We start from the raw sequence: 21,123 nt of genomic DNA on the forward strand, positions 1-21,123 counted from the left end.
CCAAGCGGGTCCCTTCGAAGGGGTTGTAGGCTGGGTCCATCTTTGGTCGGTTCGTTCTGTTATGTGCAGCTTGAAACACAGGACCCAAACGCCGTCAACGATGGAAAAGCAACTTTTATTGCTAAACAGGATTCCAAAACAGGATTCCAAAACAGTCTTACACACAAGATCTTCCACAATCTAGACAAGACGAACCGACAAAGGGGAATGACACAAACAGGACTTAAATACAGAGGGCTGGTGCAGGTGATTGGACACAGGGGGAAACAATCAGGGACAGGGCAGACAATCACAGGGACAGGAAGTGGAGAGAAACAGAGGACACGAGAGACAAGGACTTCAAAATAAGACAGGAAACACGACACAACACTACAGATCCTGACAATTGTGAAAGCCCAGTCAAATACAAATCCATCTGGATTTCATTGAAAAGGGTACATGATCATGGGTTTGGTAATTTTAGGGGCATGTGCATTGTCTGCTTTTTAGCCAATCACTATGACTTCTACTTGGTACACCTTGATCACCTCGTGACTCTCTTTCATTTGACTGCAAACCCATCCGCTGTGCAGGAGAAGGGTTTTCTAGCACAATGATTGGAAGACTGGCCGCTCTGATTCTTCTTGGTACAGTGTGTAAGTGCAACTTTAAACATGACGCTTGTTTATTTTTTTAACTGAGTTAAAGTTGTCACAAGACAAGTCAAAGTAATCATCTTTCTTGAAGATATTCTACGAGGGTCACTGTTTGTCTTGTGTTGTAAACTCTTTTGTATTTGTCTCTTTTCTACAGATCTGATTCAAACTGCAGAGGTTCCTCAACAGGTCTCTTTGACTTTGGTTGAACTTGGTGGAAATGTTACGTTGTGGTGTCCAGTTTTCAGAGAAGGATACTTTTACTGGTACAAGCAGACTTTGGGACATATGATCCAAACAGTTGCTAGAGTAACTTTCACTGGACAGAAACTTAGTCTGCAATTGAACAACACACGTTTCAAAGTCACAGGAGGGAAGACTCAGTATTCTCTTACCATCAGAAATATAACCAAAGAGGACGAAGCAACATATTTCTGTCTCAATGGAACAGCGTATGGACAAAGTTTTGTCAACGGCACCTTCTTGGCTGTTAAAGGTAAAACACACATTTTACTTGCAGAGTTTGTGCCACATTTTTATTTCATGTAGATCAATAATTTCTTCCGATGAATTCACACAGATCGTAAGCAGCAGAGATCTTTCTACGTGAAACAAAGTCCGCTCACTGAGTCGGTCCAGCCGGGCGACTCGGTGACTCTCCAGTGTTCACTTGTCTCCAGGAACAAAGAAGACAGAGTCCAGTGTCCAGGTGAACACACTGTGCTCAGCTTTGCATGTTCTGTGCATGTTCATCTTGTGACAGATGTCAGCGTGCTACGGAGTGACTGTTTGTACAGGCATTAGTGTGTGACTGAGAAAAGCTTAAATTGAAATAAACGTGTTGCACATCAGTGCCTAAGGAATAAAGAATATGTGAGTTTGCCATATCCATTGAAAAATTATATTACTTCCAATGTTTTTCTTTCCAACAGAAAAGTCTCACAATTTCCATAGAAAAATATATGAAGTGGCTGCAAATCACTAAAAAAGACCGACATTAAAGCTTTAGTGCCCCCTACAGGCTAACCTGCTCTTCACACCCACCCCTCTGAGTTACTGTGAACTGAATTAGTTCACATTGAGGATGTGTGGTGACCATGTAGAAAAAGACCAAGCTTGTTTTAGTCACCAACATGGTTTGCTAAAATGTTCAAGAATGTTAAAAATGCCATAACATCGACAATAGAGAAGAATTAGAAATGCATAAACTTTGAAAACCTTTATTATACTTAAACACAAACAAAATATAAATGCTTCCTAATTCGTGGTCTCTTTTTGTAGCCAGAAATAGCTGCACGACAACGCCACAGATTTCACTTTTTACATTCTTGTTAATGTCATTATGACTGCAGTAGCATTTTATTAACCAGCAACGATGAAAACAATGAAACCCTACACATTACATTCAACCCACATCATAGTTATAACTAAATAACATTTTTTGTAGAACTCCAATTTTAGAAATGTTTAACCACGGTAAAGACGACAAAATAACCCAGAAGACAAAGACAGGAAGTTGGTGTGACAGTAAAGTATCAGTGTGACAGGCCTTCGACCATATATTCTTATTACCGTCAACTAAATGTACACGTAAGCATAAGACCAAAACGTTAAAGCAGGACCATCAGCTGCCACATTTCACCTGTTGACCTCAAACAGTCCCCTCAACATGCTAATCCAACCCAAAAGCCTTGACTGCGGCGTAGATCCTCTCTCTCTCCGCTGCTTTGGCGTCCCTCGTTCCACCACCGGCAGATTTCATCACATTGAAGACGACAGTAGAATACATCCACGCGTCTTCATTTCTCTGAAGAAATGATTGGCAAATTATGTGAGACGACACATCCAATCAAGATACGTTGCAAGTGTTTTTGGATGAGTTGGATCTTACCTTTAACTTCCTTTTTGCAACACTTTCTAGAAGCAAAACAGCAGCTACATTATGAAATAAAAAGAGATTAAATAGATAAAGAGGCACTTTGTGTTACAACACTTATGATACAATATGTGTATGTGTGTGTGTGTGTGTGTGTGTGTGTGTGTGTGAGATATAGCGAAGGTCAATTCTATTACCTTCATTATTGCAATAATCACACTTGTTTTTCTTGATGGCGTAAATGAGGAAAGCTGCGACGTTCACACTTATAGCCAAGACAGCACACAGCAGGAGCAGAAATATATTGTCACTTAAGGACCCCAACCCGGTTTCTGAAACATGAAAACAAAACTATGACTTTTAGTAAAACTAAAGGAAAATGTAATTCCTCCAAAGAGGATTTTACTTGCCACAAATATTTGCTCACAATCTGTTATGTGCAGCTCGACAGGAACACAGGACCCAAACGCCGTCAACGATGGAAAAGCAACTTTTATTGCTAAACAGGATTCCAAAACAGGATTCCAAAAAACCAGGATACAAAACATGCACACAAGATCTTCCACGATCTAGACAAGACGAACCGACAAAGGGGAATGACATGAACAGGACTTAAATACAGAGGGCTGGTGCAGGTGATTGGACACAGGAGGAAACAATCAGGAACAGGGCAGACAATCACAGGGACAGGAAGTGAAGAGAAACAGAGGACACGAGAGACAAGGACTTCAAAATAAGACGGGAAACACGAAACAACACTACAGATCCTGACATAACCCCCCCCCTCAAGGGGCGGATTCCAGACGACCCAACACAGTCTCCCAGGGTGGGTGGAGGGGAGCCGGAGGCGGGACCAAAAGCCTGGCAGAAGAAGTCCGGGGGACGGGCCGGAGGACGACCACCAGGAGGACTGACCTGCTCCGGAGGACGGGCAGGAGGACGGCCACCAGAAGGACTGACCTGCTCCGGAGGACGGGCAGGAGGACGACCACCAGGAGGACTGACCTGCTCCGGGGGATGGGTAGAAGGGCGACCACCAGGCGGACGGAAGGGCTCTGGGGGACGGGCTGAAGGACGGCCACCAGGCGGACGGAAGGGCTCCGGGGGACGGGCAGGAGGATGGCCACCAGGCACATAGACCTGCTCCGGGGGACGGGCAGAAGGGCGACCACCAGGTGAACAGACGGGCTCCGGGGGAACCCCAGGAACAGAAGCCGGAAGCGGCCATGGTGGCGACCGAACACAGGGAGCCTGAGTCGGCCGGGGCGGCGACGTGACCCGGGGAACCGGGGTCTGCCGGGGCGGCGACGTGACCCGGGGAACCGGGGGCGGCCGGGGCGCCGACGGGACACGGGGAGCTGGGATCGGCCAGGGCGCCGACGGGACACGGGGAGCTGGGATCGGCCAGGGCGCCGACGGGACACGAGGAGCTGGGGTCGGCCGGGTCGCCGACGGGACACGAGGAGCTGGGGTCGGCCGGGGTGCCGACGGGACACAGGGAGCTGGGGTCGGCCGGGGCGCCGACGGGACACGAGGAGCTGGGATCGGCTGGGGCGCCGACAGGACACGAGGAGCGGGGGTCAGCCGGGGCGCCGACAGGACACGGGGAGCTGGAGTCGGCCGGGGCGCCGACAGGACACGAGGAGCTGGGATCGGCCGAGGCGCCGACGGGACAGGAGGAGCTGGGGTCGGCCGGGGCGCCGACGGAACACGAGGAGCTGGGGTCGGCCGGGGCGCCGACAGAACACAGGGAGCTGGGGTCGGCCGGGGCGCCGACGGGACACGAGGGGCTGGAGTCGGCCGGGGCGCCGACAGGACACGAGGAGCTGGGATCGGCTGAGGCGCCGACGGGACACGGGGAGCTGGAGTCGGCCGGGGCGACGACGGGACAGCATCGGCAGGAACCGGCGGGGACTGCGGCCGAAGCAGGACCATGTCTAACGCCTGGAGGGACTCCATCATGTCCCGGAAAGCGTCCTGGGACAAGGCAAAGGAAGCAAGGGCCGGCCGGAAGTCCAATAGGTCCCAGGAAGTTGGGGTTGGCCGGAACACGGAGGCGGCAACAGGAACAGGCGAGGGCTGCAGCACGGAGGCGACTGCGGGAACCGGAGTAGTCTGCGGCACAGAGGCGGCAGCCGGAACCCTCCACCGACGCGGTCCGGAGGTTTGCGCCCCCCACTCCGGGGCTGGGCCTGCGTGACCTCTGCCACTGGGGCTACGAGCCCAACGGGTCCCTTTGAAGGGGTCTGGTGCCGAGACCCTATGGGGGTTGTAGTTCCCCTTCTGGAGGCTACGAGGGCCCCCATAGGCCAAGCGGGTCCCTTCGAAGGGGTTTGGTGCCGAGACCCTATGGGGGTTGTAGTTCCCTTTCTGGAGGCTACGAGGGCCCCCATAGGCCAAGCGGGTCCCTTCGAAGGGGTTGTAGGCTGGGTCCATTCTTGGTCGGTTCGTTCTGTTATGTGCAGCTCGACAGGAACACAGGACCCAAACGCCGTCAACGATGGAAAAGCAACTTTTATTGCTAAACAGGATTCCAAAACAGGATTCCAAAAAACCAGGATACAAAACATGCACACAAGATCTTCCACGATCTAGACAAGACGAACCGACAAAGGGGAATGACATGAACAGGACTTAAATACAGAGGGCTGGTGCAGGTGATTGGACACAGGAGGAAACAATCAGGAACAGGGCAGACAATCACAGGGACAGGAAGTGAAGAGAAACAGAGGACACGAGAGACAAGGACTTCAAAATAAGACGGGAAACACGAAACAACACTACAGATCCTGACACAATCAACCTGTGTGGATGTTAATTTACTTCTGATCAAGACTAAACACACATTTCCTTTATTTAACTCATTTACCACATTGATTGCCAGTGGAGGACATTAATAACTAATGAACTGCAAAACAGTGTTAAAACCCACATAACTGTGTTTCCTGTCATTGTGTCATTAACATTGGAAGATAGCAAATACGACGAGATGTGTGTAAAATGATGCCCAAGACATTTAGAATATTTCCATTTGATGGTATAAGATAAGATAAGATCAAATAAGATAATCCTTTATTAGTCCAGCAGTGGGGAAATTCACCGGATTACAGAGACATAGTAAATGTCCGACTTAATATGCTACATATATATTTAGGGAAGCAAACACAAATACTGGAAAATGTTGAATGCATTTTATACGTCAGTAGCTCATTAAATCTTATTCGCTTTAGTGTTTGAAAAGTACTAAAGAATTCACTATTCAACATTCAAGACTGTAAAACGTACTTGTGTCCACTTGGGTTCCTTCACCAAACAGGATCTCTCCACATGTGGCCACAGCACAGTAGTAGGTCCCAGTATCAGAGGAGTTGTGTATAGTTTTGGACAGACTGAAGTCACAACTTCTTTCTTCTTGAGCATCACTGTGAGTGTGAAGGAAGCCTGGATGAGATTCTCCTGATCCAGATCTGAACCAGTGCACACTGTGTTCACCTGGACACTGGACTCTGTCTTCTTTGTTCCTGGAGACAAGTGAACACTGGAGAGTCACCGAGTCGCCCGGCTGGACCGACTCAGTGAGCGGACTTTGTTTCACGTAGAAAGATCTCTGCTGCTTACGATCTGTGTGAATTCATCGGAAGAAATTATTGATCTACATGAAATAAAAATGTGGCACAAACTCTGCAAGTAAAATGTGTGTTTTACCTTTAACAGCCAAGAAGGTGACGTTGACAAAACTTTGTCCATACGCTGTTCCAATGAAACAGAAATATGTTGCTTCGTCCTCTTTGGTTATATTTCTGATGGTAAGAGAATACCGAGTCTTCCCTCCTGTGACTTTGAAACGTGTGTTGTTCAATTGCAGACTAAGTTTCTGTCCAGTGAAAGTTACTCTAGCAACTGTTTGGATCATATGTCCCAAAGTCTGCTTGTACCAGTAAAAGTATCCTTCTCTGAAAACTGGACACCACAACGTAACATTTCCACCAAGTTCAACCAAAGTCAAAGAGACCTGTTGAGGAACCTCTGCAGTTTGAATCAGATCTGTAGAAAAGAGACAAATACAAAAGAGTTTACAACACAAGACAAACAGTGACCCTCGTAGAATATCTTCAAGAAAGATGATTACTTTGACTTGTCTTGTGACAACTTTAACTCAGTTAAAAAAATAAACAAGCGTCATGTTTAAAGTTGCACTTACACACTGTACCAAGAAGAATCAGAGCGGCCAGTCTTCCAATCATTGTGCTAGAAAACCCTTCTCCTGCACAGCGGATGGGTTTGCAGTCAAATGAAAGAGAGTCACGAGGTGATCAAGGTGTACCAAGTAGAAGTCATAGTGATTGGCTAAAAAGTAGACAATGCACATGCCCCTAAAATTACCAAACCCATGATCATGTACCCTTTTCAATGAAATCCAGATGGATTTGTATTTGACTGGGCTTTCACAATATGATCAGTTGGCCATTCTACAGGACATGATTTCAGTCTGGTGCAGTGTTTTTTAATGTAATTGCATTTTTGTTCAGGAATGTTTGCTAAATATTGTATTAGTAAACATTTAGTGGGGACAACCACTGTCTTTCTAGTCTTACAGCAATTAGTAAAGTCAACTTATATTGAAAACATCAAGCAAAGCCATATGCAAGAGCTGCACTGACAGACGGTTTCTTTGACCGACCACTGAAGCGGTTTACTTGGAACAGACTAGCCTCTGGGTATCAACAGGATACGTGATGAGGTTTGTGAGACGGGAAACGCTACAAGCCGCATCAGAAAGCACATTTTTATTGAACCACAATACCTGATCGTTTACATTTTGCCTGCCTTTTTTAAACTTTAGCGCTCGTGCACCCAGGTGCAGATTTGCGTTTGGATTTTTAAATCCCCTTAAAAGTAGGTTTATTTTAAGTACAGGTCTGCTACATTCACTGTGCATCATACTGAAAATGAAAGGCAAAGAGGTGACCTTTGAGTGTGAATACTGTTTCCATCTGCCCTGCTGGCCCATCATGTACATCTGAGAACACATTTACCAAAGATCAGTCGTGTCTCATGTGTTCTTTGAGCTGCATGTTTCACTCTGATGTGCATCTGTGTGTGTGAATATATATATATATATATATATATATATATATATATATATATATATATATATATATATATATATACATATATATATATATATATATATATATATATATATATATTTGTCTCTGAAACAGATGCATTGTTTTTGGGAGTGTTTGTGGCATAAATAACTGATGTAGAGTAAGATCTTCGTCTCAGATCTGGGTTGGATCAGTAAGTGTGTAGCACTCCTCTGTCCCTCAACAACAACCAGCAAAGAAAATAAAACCTGGACAGGTGCACTGAAACCAATCACTGGCAATGCATGATTTGAATACTGAATCACTCACCAGGTATGGTTTTATGGTTTTAGCCTTCTGCACTATGAAACTGTACTTTATTTCTACTGCATTTTGTTCATAACCCCCCTTACTAAGACTAAACTGGTGTGAATGACAGGAAGTAAATGGGGTTTAGCATCACACCTTTCAGCAGCCAAACCACAACCACGCTCAACTTTCCACGCGTCATTTGTTTGTCCAAGGTGATCATTAATGCCTATTTTTACACATGCTCAAACACACACATGAGAAAATACAGGGCAGGATGTATTCAAGAATTTAAAAAGAATGTTCATTGTTTATTTATCAGGGACAATGCACATTACAGGTTACAGAGTTAAAATATTAGTCGTGGTAAAACGAACACAACATAAACAATACTAAACTCAGCAATGCATGTAGGGATAAACACAAGACAGAGTCTACAGACTCCTCTGCAATTCTTTTGAATGAGTTTGAGATGTATTTGTACTGGATTGTGTTCAGTTGTGAAGTATGTGCACATGCGTGTCGGGTGACTATGAAACTAAACATGGTGGGTGTGAACTTAGAGGATGCTGAACTCTTCCTGCTGATGTGTTTCACTCAAGATGTCCGAGTGGGCGGGTCATTCCTGAGGAGGCGGAGTATCTGAATTTGTCCTGTGTTGAAATATCTCTGCTGGCTTCCAGTCTCTGTTATGAACAATAGATACGAGTGAACTTAAAGGGATTTTTTTTATTGATTCGATTCATTTTAAAAATGGATTAAATAAACAAACGTATTGATATTTAGTTGAGCTAATGAACAACAAGTTAAGTAAGTTGTATCTGCTGTTTTCACCAACAGATGGCAGTGGTGGGAAGATGATCTGTCGCACCATCCCTTGCTATAAAGTCTCAATAAACAAACAATAAATGTGAAAGACCACAACAAACAGACAAGGGCAGCTTAAGGATTTTAAATAGTGAACTGACATGATCCTTTTGGTACTATTTGTGATGAGTGAAGATGCAGTTGTTTCAAAATGAGGAGATAAAATAAATATCCAGTTTTATGTCAACAAAAGCAAACAAGTCAACAGACATGCCGACCTCGGTGTTAGACAACTCTAAACCTCTTTAGAAGATGTATACAGATTCTGATACACATGTTCCTCGTGTCACTATGGGATGCCAGTTGGGAATATAAAGCTCTGTAAGATCACACCAAGGTAGAAGCACTCTGTGGAGACTTTGGGGCCTCTGCCCGGGCCCTTTCTATGGACAAGGGTGCTGCTGGTTGTGGTCATACGCTCTCACAGCAGAGTACTCATACTCTTGTGGCGACTCGCTCTTCTTCCTCTTCCCTCCTTTCACTTTCCTCGTGGAGAAATCCAGTGCTGCGTAGTTAACTCCCTTTGCTTCAGCATCCTGCAAAAACTGTGTGTGTAGATGACACATATTCAAGAGTGCAGATTATCACACACGTCCACATATTTACCGGAGCATTTGACCGGTCCACAGTTGACCCGTCATGTCCAGGATGATGGGAAGCACTCTCTGCTCCTGTTACAATAGAAACAGAGACCTCAGAATGTGAGCATTTCCTCTTTTTTTAGACATACTTTGATTTATTATAGTAAGAAAACACTAGTAGTAAAACCAATAACATTAAGGACAGACCCATCCATGATGCTACTAGTTACACGTGTGTGTTTCACAAGTCTAAATGTGTGCTTTGAAATGCATGTGCACATTCAGAAGAGAGAGAGATCAAATAGGCGAGTGTCAGTGGTTTTCACCAATGAACTGCTGTGTAGCTGTCCCCCACAACTTCCTATGACTGTAGAGCAAAGCATGGCTAACAAAAACACATGCGGAGCATTTTGTGTTGTAGGCACAATTAGTTTCCATGTTATAACATATACAATGTAGAAAATGTGAGGGGACAACTACTCAATCGAATAAACCCGTCATTCTTTCTGGTCTCGCAGCACTTTGTAAATGCCTTCTGCGTGTAGCGAGAAGAACCAAGCTGTGGTGGGCCATGTGTACAACAACCTTCAAGGCAGAGACTTAAGCAAGGCTGGCCCACCTGTTTGCAGATCAGTAGGCAAACTTAATTTAAGATCAAGGTTAAAACTTCTGCATTGACAAAAAGACCAGTGAGTGATTAGCACCTCCCCCTCTGACAGCACCGACAAATGAACAGAGCAGTGGGATGAAAACCGGTCTTGACATCGCGTGACTGGGTGTATTTGTGTCACCCTCCTGAACCCTTTACCTGTAAGTTGATGTGATATTTGTAACTATCATAAAAACAAGTGTGTTAGTAAAAGGTAAAAGATCAGTCAAGCGGAGCTTCCTGAAGACAACAAGGAGTGAGAAATGCAGGTTTGCATTGACACCTCTGTTTGAGGCCCTGCCACAACAATGACAACGTTTCCAGGCATCATGTGTTTGTCAGTGGTGACTGTGAATGTGTGTCTATTTGTGTCTGTTAGTGTGTGAATGTACAAAGCGTGTTCTCGCCCGTCATTGAACCCGATGAAGGCCACAAACCACAACGAGTTGGTCTAACAAATGGTATGGAAGTTTCGGTTCTAAAGTGCAGATAGATAGGTTGTCTTTTTTTATTATATTGTTTCATTTGTGGTTTTGTCAAACGTTCACACCGCCTCCCTCCTTCAGATAAAAATATGCGGGTCAGAAACTGTACACCCCCTCCAGGTGAATGTGATACTGTGAGAGTGTCGCTGTGCTGCCCCCTGAAAAGAAGGGAGGTGAGTGTAGAGGAGCCGGAGTGGGCGGGTCAACATTCATGATGTGGAGCATCTGAATTGGCGAGCTGGCACAACGTTTAAGAGGTCACTTCTGTCTTTGTGCATCACTGGCAAATGACTGAAAGTATCTTTTATGCACACAAATCATACTGATCAATATATTCCTGTTTGACTGAGTGCTACAGACAATGTTGTGATTGTTTCTATATGAGGCCCAGAAACATAGACCTACATAATTACAGATAAATTATGCATTTATATTCAAAGGCCACCATAAACTAACAAAATAAGTGGCAGTGATTCAGTGTGGTTCCCTTTGGAGATACATTCATATTGGACTTGTCTGCAATGTGTCATTTACATCCATCAGTGGGTTTGGAGAGAAACTAAAATCCTGCACTGATAAATGGAGCTTTTAAGTTTAAGAGAAGTATACTAGTCAGTGAAGCTCTCATGAAAGACGCTTTTGAGTTGCACTGAAGGAAATGTAGGATCCAGTGTTTTGGGATATTTATTTATTGTTGGAACAAAGAATCCGGATGTCTTTGCCTCTGCTGCTTCAATTTTGACCACTCTTCTTTTTTTAAAGAAGCGTATTCGTCTCTTTCAAGTTCCCCAATGTTTTGGGAGTGTAATACGTCATTGCTGGATTCCCCCTTAAATCTTGTACATTTTCCATTGCAATGGTCTTAACCTTCACAAAGTCTTGATTGTTGCCTAACGTTAACCCCACCCAAGTGTATTCTGGACAGGGATAATATCTCAACCCATAAATCACAAATCAATGTACCTGCAATCTAGTTTAGGGTTTCTGGAAACCTCAGAAATAATGGAAGAGTGAATGAAAAATATATATATATATATTTTTAAACCAGTTTGTTTCTGGATAACAGTGGTTCACATTAGTATCAAATCAAATCATATGTTATATTTACTCTGTCAGTTGTGGAAACCCACCATGAAACAAACGTGCACTGTTTGTGTTGTTTCATGTGTGACGGTTGGTAAATAATGAGAGACCAATCAGATTGCTCTGAAACTATTCCCTCCCACTTGAACAGATTACATTTAGGTTCATCAACTTCTTACATGATCTGATTTAACTGCAGTCTCAAGTGGATTGACAAGAAAATGAAGATCATTTTTTATTTGCTGCTGATTCTCAGAGTGGGGCGTAAGTACAAGTAGAAATGTCAGATTTACTTTGGATATTCATTTATATTATTGTCATGTGTGTACAGTAATTTGCAGGACATACCAGATTATTTTTCTGTCATTAATCACTGATCTGTGTTTCTCTGATATTTTCAGGATGCACAGATGATCAGATCCTTGAAACAAAGACTGTTGGTGTTGGACAAAACGTGACTCTGACTTGTGCTCGCGACACATCTCTCATCCCAGAAACCTGGTTTTGGATCAGAATTGTTTCTGGAAACTCACCTGAATTCTTGGGAGGAGCATATCATTTTAATTATGATGATAGTGATAAGACTCTTCGCATTACAACAAAACAAGAACCTGGAACATTCCTGCTGCATATTCATGAAGCAAAGCTAAGCGATGTCGGACTTTACTCCTGTATAAAAGTAAACCAACTTAATTTAACATTTTTAAAAGGAACATTTCTGAGTATTGGAGGTAAATATCTAAATATAAAGATAGTATGTGTGTCCATATTTATAGAACAATGTTCATATAAATAAACATGTTTAACAATGTTTATGTTCATTAAAGCATGATTATTATGATCTTTCTCCAGAACCTGATATCACTTTCATCACTCAAGACTTCCCATCTGCTCCGGTCCGTCCAGGACACTCAGTGACTCTGCAGTGTTCCGTCCTCTCACACTCTGAGAGGAGAACGTGTCGAGGAGAACCGAGTGTGTTCTGGTTCAGAGTCGGATCGGATGAATCTCATCCCAGTTTAATTTATGCCCAAAGAAGCAACAGTGCTGGATGTGAGAAGAGTCCTGAAGCTCACTCTCCACAGAAATGCGTCTACAGCTTCTCTAAGGACGTCACCTCCTCTGATGTCGGCACTCATTACTGCGCTGTGGCCACATGTGGACAGATATTATTTGGAAATGGAACAAAACTGGACATTGAAGGTAATGGCAAAACATTTCCATATAAATCATTAATACAGATTAATTTTTAATCCATTAAGATCATGTATCACAAAGCCATTGTACCACATGCGGCATATCATCTTCTCAAAATAGTTGTTGACTTCAATTATTCGCTCATTTTCATATACTTGCAGCATCTGACATGTGGGATTTGCAGAAGGCCAACGCAGCTCTGATTCTGGTATTATTAGCTCTGGCTATAAGTCTGATTGTTATTGGCTTCCTGATTTATACCATCAAGATAAAAACGTGTTGCAACGGTAATTTAAGTTTCTTACAGCATCTTGCAAAAGCTACCTTTTCAGAATTACCACAACTGATATGTGTAAATGAACCTACCTCTTTCATCCTAAATCTGTTTTTATTTTATAAAAACAGCTGCCGTTGCTCTGCAAATAAATGCTGCAACAGCCAGCGGTGCCCCCCAAGGTCAGCGGGTAAGGTTTATAAAGAAAAAATGACACTGGAAAATGTATTGCCATATTTCTTTCTCTATATATAGAAAATATATTATGCTATTTTATAATATTTGTTCCATATTTATTCAGAGAAATGAGGACTTTTTGGCATATTCTGCACCAACCTTCACCAAGAGGAAATCTGGCAGAGCAGAAAAAAAGAATGTAAAACCAGCGGAGAAAGAGACCATCTACTCTGATGTCAGGACTTTAGTGATAGATTAACTATCTACTGGATTTGCTCATAAAGTTAATACATATTCTGTCTGGCACACTGTTGTAAATATGCTGCTTTACTTCTGATATTGGTTAGTCTTTTATCTTGATAACCTTGAAAAATGTTTTATGTATTTTGATATTATGTTTTAATGGCTTTTGTTGATATTCTACAAAGCACCTCATATCTTTTAATTCTTGTTTAGTTTTGTGCATTGTTAAATCTTTGACCATTATTTTATTTAATTGTATCACTTCAAATAGGCTGTTTGAAAGATTGACCTGTCAGGATCTGTAGTGTTGTTTCGTGTTTCCTGTCTTATTTTGAAGTCCTTGTCTCTCGTGTCCTCTGTTTCTCTTCACTTCCTGTCCCTGTGATTGTCTGCCCTGTTCCTGATTGTTTCCTCCTGTGTCCAATCACCTGCACCAGCCCTCTGTATTTAAGTCCTGTTCATGTCATTCCCCTTTGTCGGTTCGTCTTGTCTAGATCGTGGAAGATCTTGTGTGCATGTTTTGTATCCTGGTTTTTTGGAATCCTGTTTTGGAATCCTGTTTAGCAATAAAAGTTGCTTTTCCATCGTTGACGGCGTTTGGGTCCTGTGTTTCAAGCTGCACATAACAGAACGAACCGACCAAGAATGGACCCAGCCTACAACCCCTTCGAAGGGACCCGCTTGGCCTATGGGGGCCCTCGTAGCCTCCAGAAGGGGAACTACAACCCCCATAGGGTCTCGGCACCAGACCCCTTCAACGGGACCCGTTTGGCTTATGGGGGGCCTCGTAGCCCCAGGGGCAGAGGTCACCCAGGCCCAGCCCCGGAGTGGGGGGCGCAAACCTCCGGACCGCGTCGGTGGAGGGTTCCGGCTGCCGCCTCTGTGCCGCAGACTACTCCGGTTCCCGCAGTCGCCTCCGTGCTGCAGCCCTCGCCTGTTCCTGTTGCCGCCTCCGTGTTCCGGCCAACCCCAACCTCCTGGGACCTATTGGACTTCCGGCCGGCCCTTGCTTCCTTTGCCTTGTCCCAGGACGCTTTCCGGGACATGATGGAGTCCCTCCAGGCGTTAGACAGGGTCCTGCTTCGGCCGCAGTCCCCGCCGGTTCCTGCCGATGGTGTCCCGTCGGCGCCCCGGCCGACCCCAGCTCAACGTGTCCCGTCGGCGCCCCGGCCGACCCCAGCTCCTCGTGTCCCGTCGGCGCCTCGGCCGACCCCAGCTCCTCGTGTCCCGTCGGCGCCTCGGCCGATCCCAGCTCCTCGTGTCCTGTCGTCGCCCCGGCCGACTCCAGCTCCCCGTGTCCCGTCGGCGCCCCGGCCGATCCCAGCTCCTCGTGTCCTGTCGGCGCCCCGGCCGACTCCAGCTCCCCGTGTCCTGTCGGCGCCTCGGCCGATCCCAGCTCCTCGTGTCCTGTCGGCGCCCCGGCCGACTCCAGCTCCCCGTGTCCTGTCGGCGCCCCGGCCGACCCCAGCTCCCTGTGTCCCGTCGGCGCCCCGGCCGACCCCAGCTCCTCGTGTCCCGTCGGCGCCTCGGCCGACCCCGGCTCCTCGTGTCCCGTCGCCGCCCCGGCCGTCCCCGGCTCCCCTTGTCCTGTCGCCGCCCCGGCAGACCCCGATTCCCCGGGTCACGTCGCCGCCCCGGCAGACCCCAGTTCCCCGGGTCACGTCGCCGCCCCGGCCGACTCAGGCTCCCTGTGTTCGGTCGCCACCCTGGCCGCTTCCTTTGACACGACCTACGGCTCCAGAGCCCGGTTCCCCTGAGCCCGGTTTTCCGGAGTCCGTCTGGTGACCGTCCTTCTGCCCGTCCACCGGAGCAGGTCAGTCCTCCTGGTGGTCGTCCCCCGGACTTCTTCTGCCAGGCTTTTGGTCCCGCCTCCGGCTCCCCTCCACCCACACTGGGGGACTGTGTTGGGTCGTCTGGAATCCGCCCCTTGAGGGGGGGGGTTATGTCAGGATCTGTAGTGTTGTTTCGTGTTTCCTGTCTTATTTGAAGTCCTTGTCTCTCGTGTCCTCTGTTTCTCTTCACTTCCTGTCCCTGTGATTGTCTGCCCTGTTCCTGATTGTTTCCTCCTGTGTCCAATCACCTGCACCAGCCCTCTGTATTTAAGTCCTGTTCATGTCATTCCCCTTTGTCGGTTCGTCTTGTCTAGATCGTGGAAGATCTTGTGTGCATGTTTTGTATCCTGGTTTTTTGGAATCCTGTTTTGGAATCCTGTTTAGCAATAAAAGTTGCTTTTCCATCGTTGACGGCGTTTGGGTCCTGTGTTTCAAGCTGCACATAACATGACCTTGAAAGAGTCAGAGGGTTGAAGAATGGTTGTCTGATGTTCAGTTTTAAGGCTTTACACTCCAAATATGTATCAATGCTAAGGTGCACTGTTTTCTGTTAAATATGTTAACTAATCAGAGCAAAAGAAAAAGCAATTACATTACACGCTATCAAAGCTCTCAACAAAACTATGTGTCTAAATCTATTTGGCAAATAAAGACAATCATTGTATAAGTAATGTGTTGATGTGTTTTATGATTCTGGCTGTAGGTTCAGGTGGTATATCATAACCCGGAGGGTTGCTGTGAAAAGGTTATATTGAGCTTTAGTATATATAATACATATTTAATGTTGATTAAAGTTGGATTAGTGCCATATATGTAGTTTGTGAGATGTGTTTGTGGTTATTTGGTTGGTGTGTGATTGTCCCAGCCAGAAACAGATGGAGGACCACAGATAAGACAAGAACGCCGAGTAGCGCCTGCCTTTTCTTGAACGACACTTACAGTCACCACTGTGTAGCTGTCCCCCACGACTTCCTATGACTGTAGAGCAAAGCATGGCTAACAAAAACACATGCGGAGCATTTTGTGTTGCAGGCACAATTAGTTTCCATGTTATAACATATACAATGTAGAAAATGTGAGGGGACAACTACTCAATCGAATAAACCCGTCATTCTTTCTGGTCTCGCAGCACTTTGTAAATGCCTTCTGCGTATAGCGAGAAGAACCAAGCTGTGGTGGGCCATGTGTACAACAACCTTCAAGGCAGAGACTTAAGCAAGGCTGGCCCACCTGTTTGCAGATCAGTAGACAAACTTAACTTAAGATCAAGGTTAAAACTTCTGCATTGACAAAAAGACCAGTGAGTGATTAGCACCTCCCCCTCTGACAGCACCGACAAATGAACAGAGCAGTGGGATGAAAACCGGTCTTGACATCGCGTGACTGGGTGTATTTGTGTCACCCTCCTGAACCCTTTACCTGTAAGTTGATGTGATATTTGTAGCTATCATAAAAACAAGTTTGTTAGTAAAAGGTAAAAGATCAGTCAAGCGGAGCTTCCTGAGGCCAACAAGGAGTGAGAAATGCAGGTTTGCATTGACACCTGTTTGAGGCCCTGCCACAACAATGACAAGGGTTAGGGTTAGAAACTAAAATCCTGCACTGATAAATGGAGCTTTTAAGTTCAAGAGAAGTATACTAGTCAGTGAAGCTCTCATGAAAGACGCTTTTGAGTTGCACTGAAGGAAATGTTAAAGACAATCATTGTATAAGTAATGTGTTGATGTGTTTTATGATTCTGGCTGTAGGTTCAGGTGGTATATCATAACCCGGAGGGTTGCTGTGAAAAGGTTATATTGAGCTTTAGTATATATAATACATATTTAATGTTGATTAAAGTTGGATTAGTGCCATATATGTAGTTTGTGAGATGTGTTTGTGGTTATTTGGTTGGTGTGTGATTGTCCCAGCCAGAAACAGATGGAGGACCACAGATAAGACAAGAACGCCGAGTAGCGCCTGCCTTTTCTTGAACGACACTTACAGTCACCACTGTGTAGCTGTCCCCCACGACTTCCTATGACTGTAGAGCAAAGCATGGCTAACAAAAACACATGCGGAGCATTTTGTGTTGCAGGCACAATTAGTTTCCATGTTATAACATATACAATGTAGAAAATGTGAGGGGACAACTACTCAATCGAATAAACCCGTCATTCTTTCTGGTCTCGCAGCACTTTGTAAATGCCTTCTGCGTATAGCGAGAAGAACCAAGCTGTGGTGGGCCATGTGTACAACAACCTTCAAGGCAGAGACTTAAGCAAGGCTGGCCCACCTGTTTGCAGATCAGTAGACAAACTTAACTTAAGATCAAGGTTAAAACTTCTGCATTGACAAAAAGACCAGTGAGTGATTAGCACCTCCCCCTCTGACAGCACCGACAAATGAACAGAGCAGTGGGATGAAAACCGGTCTTGACATCGCGTGACTGGGTGTATTTGTGTCACCCTCCTGAACCCTTTACCTGTAAGTTGATGTGATATTTGTAGCTATCATAAAAACAAGTTTGTTAGTAAAAGGTAAAAGATCAGTCAAGCGGAGCTTCCTGAGGCCAACAAGGAGTGAGAAATGCAGGTTTGCATTGACACCTGTTTGAGGCCCTGCCACAACAATGACAAGGGTTAGGGTTAGAAACTAAAATCCTGCACTGATAAATGGAGCTTTTAAGTTCAAGAGAAGTATACTAGTCAGTGAAGCTCTCATGAAAGACGCTTTTGAGTTGCACTGAAGGAAATGTAGGATCCAGTGTTTTGGGATATTTATTTATTGTTGGAACAAAGAATCAAAATGTCTTTGCCTCTCCAAACCCACTGATGGATGTAAATGACACATTGCAGACAAGTCCAATATGAATGTATCTCCAAAGGGAACCACACTGAATCACTGCCACTTATTTTGTTAGTTTATGGTGGCCTTTGAATATAAATGCATAATTTATCTGTAATTATGTAGGTCTATGTTTCTGGGCCTCATAGAAAATATCACAACATTGTCTGTAGCACTCAGTCAAACAGGAATATATTGATCAGTATGATTTGTGTGCATAAAAGATACTTTCAGTCATTTGCCAGTGATGCACAAAGACAGAAGTGACCTCTTAAACATTGTGCCAGCTCGCCAATTCAGATGCTCCACATCATGAATGTTGACCCGCCCACTCCGGCTCCTCTACACTCACCTCCCTTCTTTTCAGGGGGCAGCACAGCGACACTCTCACAGTATCACATTCACCTGGAGGGGGTGTACAGTTTCTGACCCGCATATTTTTATCTGAAGGAGGGAGGCGGTGTGAACGTTTGACAAAACCACAAATGAAACAATATAATAAAAAAAGACAACCTATCTATCTGCACTTTAGAACCGAAACTTCCATACCATTTGTTAGACCAACTCGTTGTGGTTTGTGGCCTTCATCGGGTTCAATGACGGGCGAGAACACGCTTTGTACATTCACACACTAACAGACACAAATAGACACACATTCACAGTCACCACTGACAAACACATGATGCCTGGAAACGTTGTCATTGTTGTGGCAGGGCCTCAAACAGAGGTGTCAATGCAAACCTGCATTTCTCACTCCTTGTTGGCCTCAGGAAGCTATAGAATTCACTATTCAACATTCAAGACTGTAAAACGTACTTGTGTCCACTTGGGTTCCTTCACCAAACAGGATCTCTCCACATGTGGCCACAGCACAGTAGTAGGTCCCAGTATCAGAGGAGTTGTGTATAGTTTTGGACAGACTGAAGTCACAACTTCTTTCTTCTTGAGCATCACTGTGAGTGTGAATGAAGCCTGGATGAGATTCTCCTGATCCAGATCTGAACCAGTGCACACTGTGTTCACCTGGACACTGGACTCTGTCTTCTTTGTTCCTGGAGACAAGTGAACACTGGAGAGTCACCGAGTCGCCCGGCTGGACCGACTCAGTGAGCGGACTTTGTTTCACGTAGAAAGATCTCTGCTGCTTACGATCTGTGTGAATTCATCGGAAGAAATTATTGATCTACACGAAATAAAAATGTGGCACAAACTCTGCAAGTAAAATGTGTGTTTTACCTTTAACAGCCAAGAAGGTGACGTTGACAAAACTTTGTCCATACGCTGTTCCAATGAGACAGAAATATGTTGCTTCGTCCTCTTTGGTTATATTTCTGATGGTAAGAGAATACTGAGTCTTCCCTCCTGTGACTTTGAAACGTGTGTTGTTCAATTGCAGACTAAGTTTCTGTCCAGTGAAAGTTACTGTAGCAACTGTTTGGATCATATGTCCCAAAGTCTGCTTGTACCAGTAAAAGTATCCTTCTCTGAAAACTGGACACCACAACGTAACATTTCCACCAAGTTCAACCAAAGTCAAAGAGACCTGTTGAGGAACCTCTGCAGTTTGAATCAGATCTGTAGAAAAGAGACAAATACAAAAGAGTTTACAACACAAGACAAACAGTGACCCTCGTAGAATATCTTCAAGAAAGATGATTACTTTCACTTGTCTTGTGACAACTTTAACTCAGTTAAAAAAATAAACAAGCGTCATGTTTAAAGTCGCACTTACACACTGTACCAAGAAGAATCAGAGCGGCCAGTCTTCCAATCATTGTGCTAGAAAACCCTTCTCCTGCACAGCGGATGGGTTTGCAGTCAAATGAAAGAGAGTCACGAGGTGATCAAGGTGTACCAAGTAGAAGTCATAGTGATTGGCTAAAAAGCAGACAATGCACATGCCCCTAAAATTACCAAACCCATGATCATGTACCCTTTTCAATGAAATCCAGATGGATTTGTATTTGACTGGGCTTTCACAATATGATCAGTTGGCCATTCTACAGGACATGATTTCAGTCTGGTGCAGTGTTTTTTTAATGTAATTGCATTTTTGTTCAGGAATGTTTGCTAAATATTGTATTAGTAAACATTTAGTGGGACAACCACTGTCTTTCTAGTCTCACAGCAATTAGTAAAGTCAACTTATATTGAAAACATCAAGCAAAGCCATATGCAAGAGCTGCACTGACAGACGGTTTCTTTGACCGACCACTGAAGCGGTTTACTTGGAACAGACTAGCCTCTGGGTATCAACAGGATACGTGATGAGGTTTGTGAGACGGGAAACGCTACAAGCCGCATCAGAAAGCACATTTTTATTGAACCACAATACCTGATCGTTTACATTTTGCCTGCCTTTTTTAAACTTTAGCGCTCGTGCACCCAGGTGCAGATTTGCGTTTGGATTTTTAAATCCCCTTAAAAGTAGGTTTATTTTAAGTACAGGTCTGCTACATTCACTGTGCATCATACTGAAAATGAAAGGCAAAGAGGTGACCTTTGAGTCGACCATTTTCAATATACAGTGATAGTGTGTGAATACTGTTTCCATCTGCCCTGCTGGCCCATCATGTACATCTGAGAACACATTTACCAAAGATCAGTCGTGTCTCATGTGTTCTTTGAGCTGCATGTTTCACTCTGATGTGCATCTGTGTGTGTGAATATATATATATATATATATATATATATATATATATATATATATATATATATATATATATATATATACATATATGTATATATATACATATATATATATATTTGTCTCTGAAACAGATGCATTGTTTTTGGGAGTGTTTGTGGCATAAATAACCGATGTAGAGTAAGATCTTCGTCTCAGATCTGGGTTGGATCAGTAAGTGTGTAGCACTCCTCTGTCCCTCAACAACAACCAGCAAAGAAAATAAAAACCTGGACAGGTGCACTGAAACCAATCACTGGCAATGCATGATTTGAATACTGAATCACTCACCAGGTATTGTTTTATGGTTTTA

The 21,123-nt window shown here is 44.5% G+C and overlaps 3 protein-coding genes, 1 long non-coding RNA gene and 1 gene segment (V, D, J or C); 2 read left to right on the forward strand and 3 right to left on the reverse strand.

Moving 5' to 3' along the window:
- Positions 1–545: 545 nt before the first annotated feature.
- LOC117737226 lies at positions 546–1,501 on the forward strand. The segment is given in 4 exon segments: positions 546–635; positions 793–1,131; positions 1,216–1,344; positions 1,488–1,501. Coding segments are annotated over 4 exon segments (525 nt in total).
- A 367-nt stretch (positions 1,502–1,868) lies between these two features.
- On the reverse strand, positions 1,869–6,802 carry LOC117737202. Its single transcript, XM_034542959.1, has 6 exons — positions 6,713–6,802; positions 6,217–6,555; positions 5,797–6,132; positions 2,709–2,843; positions 2,527–2,570; positions 1,869–2,442 (listed from the first exon to the last, which is right to left on the reverse strand). The coding sequence occupies exons 1-6, from the start codon at positions 6,753–6,755 to the stop codon at positions 2,308–2,310; spliced, it is 1,032 nt and encodes a 343-aa protein (XP_034398850.1). The 5' UTR covers positions 6,756–6,802; the 3' UTR covers positions 1,869–2,307.
- Positions 6,803–8,200: 1,398 nt separating this feature from the next.
- On the reverse strand, positions 8,201–9,458 carry LOC117737209. The gene is made up of 2 exons (XR_004610025.1): positions 9,384–9,458; positions 8,201–9,322 (listed from the first exon to the last, which is right to left on the reverse strand). It is a non-coding gene; the product is annotated as an uncharacterized LOC117737209 (long non-coding RNA).
- A 2,318-nt stretch (positions 9,459–11,776) lies between these two features.
- On the forward strand, positions 11,777–13,735 carry LOC117737199. The gene is made up of 6 exons (XM_034542957.1): positions 11,777–11,839; positions 11,977–12,306; positions 12,428–12,778; positions 12,934–13,059; positions 13,178–13,236; positions 13,348–13,735. Exons 1-6 carry the CDS (start codon positions 11,797–11,799, stop codon positions 13,480–13,482), a joined length of 1,044 nt encoding a protein of 347 aa, XP_034398848.1. The 5' UTR covers positions 11,777–11,796; the 3' UTR covers positions 13,483–13,735.
- A 4,962-nt stretch (positions 13,736–18,697) lies between these two features.
- LOC117737206 lies at positions 18,698–19,946 on the reverse strand. The gene is made up of 3 exons (XM_034542965.1): positions 19,857–19,946; positions 19,361–19,699; positions 18,698–19,276 (listed from the first exon to the last, which is right to left on the reverse strand). Exons 1-3 carry the CDS (start codon positions 19,897–19,899, stop codon positions 18,915–18,917), a joined length of 744 nt encoding a protein of 247 aa, XP_034398856.1. The 5' UTR covers positions 19,900–19,946; the 3' UTR covers positions 18,698–18,914.
- Positions 19,947–21,123: the final 1,177 nt, after the last annotated feature.

This window comes from Cyclopterus lumpus, chromosome 10 (genome assembly GCF_009769545.1).
Source record: "Cyclopterus lumpus isolate fCycLum1 chromosome 10, fCycLum1.pri, whole genome shotgun sequence".
Taxonomy (NCBI): Eukaryota; Metazoa; Chordata; class Actinopteri; order Perciformes; family Cyclopteridae; genus Cyclopterus; species Cyclopterus lumpus.

What these genes read in the sequence shown, in the direction of transcription:
- LOC117737206 (XM_034542965.1), bottom strand. Translation starts at nt 19,899, where the DNA reads ATGATTGGAAGACTGGCCGCTCTGATTCTTCTTGGTACAGTGT. An exon ending in GATTCTTCTTGGTACAGTGT is followed by an intron (nt 19,700 to 19,856) that starts GTAAGTGCGACT and finishes TCTTTTCTACAG; the next exon opens with ATCTGATTCAAACTGCAGAG. An exon ending in CACCTTCTTGGCTGTTAAAG is followed by an intron (nt 19,277 to 19,360) that starts GTAAAACACACA and finishes GAATTCACACAG; the next exon opens with ATCGTAAGCAGCAGAGATCT.
- LOC117737199 (XM_034542957.1), top strand. Translation starts at nt 11,797, where the DNA reads ATGAAGATCATTTTTTATTTGCTGCTGATTCTCAGAGTGGGGC. An exon ending in GCTGATTCTCAGAGTGGGGC is followed by an intron (nt 11,840 to 11,976) that starts GTAAGTACAAGT and finishes TGATATTTTCAG; the next exon opens with GATGCACAGATGATCAGATC. An exon ending in AACATTTCTGAGTATTGGAG is followed by an intron (nt 12,307 to 12,427) that starts GTAAATATCTAA and finishes ATCTTTCTCCAG; the next exon opens with AACCTGATATCACTTTCATC.
- LOC117737202 (XM_034542959.1), bottom strand. Translation starts at nt 6,755, where the DNA reads ATGATTGGAAGACTGGCCGCTCTGATTCTTCTTGGTACAGTGT. An exon ending in GATTCTTCTTGGTACAGTGT is followed by an intron (nt 6,556 to 6,712) that starts GTAAGTGCAACT and finishes TCTTTTCTACAG; the next exon opens with ATCTGATTCAAACTGCAGAG. An exon ending in CACCTTCTTGGCTGTTAAAG is followed by an intron (nt 6,133 to 6,216) that starts GTAAAACACACA and finishes GAATTCACACAG; the next exon opens with ATCGTAAGCAGCAGAGATCT.